The sequence below is a fragment of the Sinocyclocheilus rhinocerous genome, unplaced genomic scaffold (assembly GCF_001515625.1).
Source record: "Sinocyclocheilus rhinocerous isolate Xijiao unplaced genomic scaffold, SAMN03320098_v1.1 scaffold245, whole genome shotgun sequence".
Taxonomy (NCBI): domain Eukaryota; kingdom Metazoa; phylum Chordata; class Actinopteri; order Cypriniformes; family Cyprinidae; genus Sinocyclocheilus; species Sinocyclocheilus rhinocerous.
In genome coordinates, this window is record NW_015659923.1 from 657179 (window position 1) to 660441 (window position 3263).

Genomic DNA, 3263 nt, shown 5'->3' on the forward strand with positions numbered 1-3263 from the left:
ATCTCTGCATTGCTGCAGACGCACCGCTCGTGGAACGCACTGCCGGACCGCAACGGTGTGCAGTGTGGACTTTATTAATCCGTTAACATGAGCGCGGAAAAAATACGCACCACATACGCACTGCAAACGGAGTAATCCTCTTTTCCTGAGCCATGAGCGGGTCCATATTGCCCTCTTCCGCCGGCGCCTCTTCTTTGTTTCAGTGCATATGAAAAGCACGACTGCCAAAGCGCAATCCATCTTGATGTACCGGTATTTGTTTACCACTAGCGCATGCTGATGACGTTGGTCTAACGTGTGTCGCAGCCTACGATTCAATAGGTGTCATCATCGTACAGTCTACATGCTTGTCGTACCCAAGTTTAAACTATCCATGTCGCACAGTGTGATAAAGTAATGATCTTATAGGATTGCTAAAATGGTGCAGTGTATCCCGGGCTTTAGAGACCGCCGATCAATCATCCCAACGTGATTATCGGCCGATAATGATCGGTAGCCGATCAATCGGAGCACCCCTAATGTTATGCATATGTTGTCAAATTTCCCATTGATGTGACAACTATCATTTCACATTTGTTTTCTCATTGTTTTGATGCTGTTGCAGGAGGCTGTTGCTGGAGTGACAGTACTGGGTTCTCTCGCTTCACCAGCACACATTCTCAGTCAGCAAATGGGACTTCAACAGGCCGTACTGGCCGCCCAGGCTCCTGGCATCATCACAGGTCTGCAAAAATCAATGAACATCTTTAAAGCTCAATGCCGTTTGAATTGAAATCCTAACCGCTCTGAAGGCCTGTGCACGTCAGGATGATTGTTCAGTGTGAATAACATTTTACTTTGAGTGAACAGCTGTTAATGCATCTGTTCAGACCAACATAAACATTCTTGTGCCATCAATGCAACAAGTTTTTTTTGTTTTTTTTACTGAGATGGGTTCTATATTGGCTTTTCCATAGTGAAACTGCCAACCTGTAAGATTCAAGCTTTTGTGGGTTTTTTTGTTTTTTTTGGTCACTGCTGTTACACAAAACTACAACTTAGTAGTTTGTAAAACTCCATAGCGAATACAAAAATCTGAACAGCTAATTGAAAAATAAATACTTTGTTTCTTTTTTGTGACAAGTAGGTCAGAAACGGAAAGTTGTATATGGCTTTATTTCTGTTTTTCTAAATGTGCCACCTACTGTCAGAGTGTGAATTTGCATTTTCATTTCATTTTAACCACATTAAATTTTATTACTGAACATTTGTGTTAGTGTAAACAGGTACCATTACAGCATCTTATACAGCAGACTTTCAGAATCATGAAAATCTAGCTGGCTGAAGTGGTCACAAAATTTAAAAGTAGTTCAAATATTGTTCTTTACAACGGGAGAATTGGTAGAAATGTTATCTGAATCATTCATGTCTCTTCTGTAATCCATTTGATAGGTGTGACGCCTGCTCGCCCCACTCTCCCTGTAGTCCCTCAGGTTGGTTTGGTCAACCCAGTACTAGCATCCCCACCAGTCACAACATCTGCATCTGTGGGAACACCAACATCTACAGCACAAACACATACAGAAGTGAAGAGAGAGGAAGACGACAGGCGGACTGAAGATCACAGTGCGCCAGTCGGAAATGGACAGGACCGTGAACTGGAGCAGCTAAGTGTCAGTGCAAGTGGAGGAAAGCAAACAGTCACGCAGTCAAAGGTTAGACCGCATTACCTTGGTTGTATGTTAAAGATTAGCGACACGAGTGTAAATTGGTCAAAGCTCTTAAGTTAAGAGCAATAATAAAAAAATGACCTAAAAGTTTCATATATCTGATTTTTGACAACCGTCAGGAAACATTGAATGAATAAATCAAGTGTCTGCAAAGAAACCAAGAAAGCAAATGTTATTAAAGGCAATTAAGTTAGTTATTAGTTCACCCAAAACTGAAAATTGTGTCTTTTTTTAGTCACCCACGTGTTGTTCCAAACCTGTAGGAATTCCTTGCTTTTAAACACAAAATATGTTTTAAATAGCCATTGACTTCCATAGTATTTATTTCCCCCATACTATGGAAGTCAATGGAGACCATCAACATTTTCATTACCAACATTCTTCAAAATATCTTCTTTTGAGCTTAGCAGAAGAAAGAAACTCGTACAGGTTTGGAACAACTTGAGGGTGTATAAATTACAACAGGATTTTCATTTTTGAGTGTACTATCCCTGTAATATATCATCAGTTCACCCCCTTTTTTGTACCTCTCTTTGCCCACAGCAGTCAACAGTTATGGTGCTACGCAACATGGTGGGCCCAGAGGACATTGACGATGACCTGGAAGGTGAAGTGATGGAGGAATGTGGGAAGTATGGCGCTGTTAATCGGGTTATCATATACCAGGAACGACAGGGTGATGAGGACGGTGCTGAGATAATAGTGAAGATATTTGTGGAGTTCTCTGATGCCGATGAAATGAACAAGGCCATCCAGGCTCTCAACAACCGCTGGTTTGCAGGTCGCAAGGTTGTTGCCGAGTTGTACGATCAAGATCGTTTTAATAACAGTGACCTCTCTGCATAAGACTGTCCCGAAATGGCTACTGGCCCCGTCACTCAAACTCGCTCAGCTTTCATCACTGCTGCTTGAGATCCGGGCCTCTTTGAAACTTGTAATTATTTTTTTATTGATGTTGATAGTAATAATATTATTGGAAAAATCCCAATGGTGGGATTTAGCTTAGGACAAAAAACATGCTCCTCGTACATTTACTTTGTCACTTACTGTGAAAGACTTGCATTTTTTAACAGTCATTATTATTTGCAGGGTTTTGTTTTCTAATTTTGAAGAAAAGATGCAATTTTCCCCATTCCCACCCCACTTTTTTACAAATGGCAACTTTTTCTCCACTGACATTGTGTTCACGCCCTAAACATTGTGTTGGTGACATTGGTTCTGCCTTTACCAAAACAATAAATTTCTCTAATATGCCGTGTTGTCCCAGTCTTTAATATGCATGGTTGGATGAGGTCTTAAGGCCTAAGCCACTTCCCTGATGTACGAAACACACACACACACCATTATACACACAGTAGAACATAAAACTTGAGATAATTGCTAGCGATTTTGTACCAGGTAATGTTTGGAGTTTAGCATTTACTGCAAAAAAAAAATCACATTTGCCTATTTGTGTCCATAATTATGAAATAAATTAAAGCTAAATATACATGTAGTATTTAGAGTATCGCCTATCAAACTATGAGTATGAACCTTTTGACCAAGGTTTGAAAA

General features: G+C 40.4%; 1 protein-coding gene across 1 annotated transcript in view; it reads left to right on the forward strand.

Annotated features, from left to right (window-relative positions):
• The window catches only part of puf60b (poly-U binding splicing factor b), a 14118-nt gene extending 11155 nt beyond the window's left edge, over nt 1-2963 (forward strand). Inside the window, exons 10-12 of the mRNA XM_016533303.1 lie at nt 605-722; nt 1432-1694; nt 2253-2963. Coding sequence (XP_016388789.1) covers nt 605-722; nt 1432-1694; nt 2253-2555 — 684 coding nt within the window. The 3' untranslated portion in view covers nt 2556-2963. The remainder of the gene's footprint in view (nt 1-604; nt 723-1431; nt 1695-2252) is intronic.
• The last annotated feature ends 300 nt before the right edge of the window (nt 2964-3263 follow it).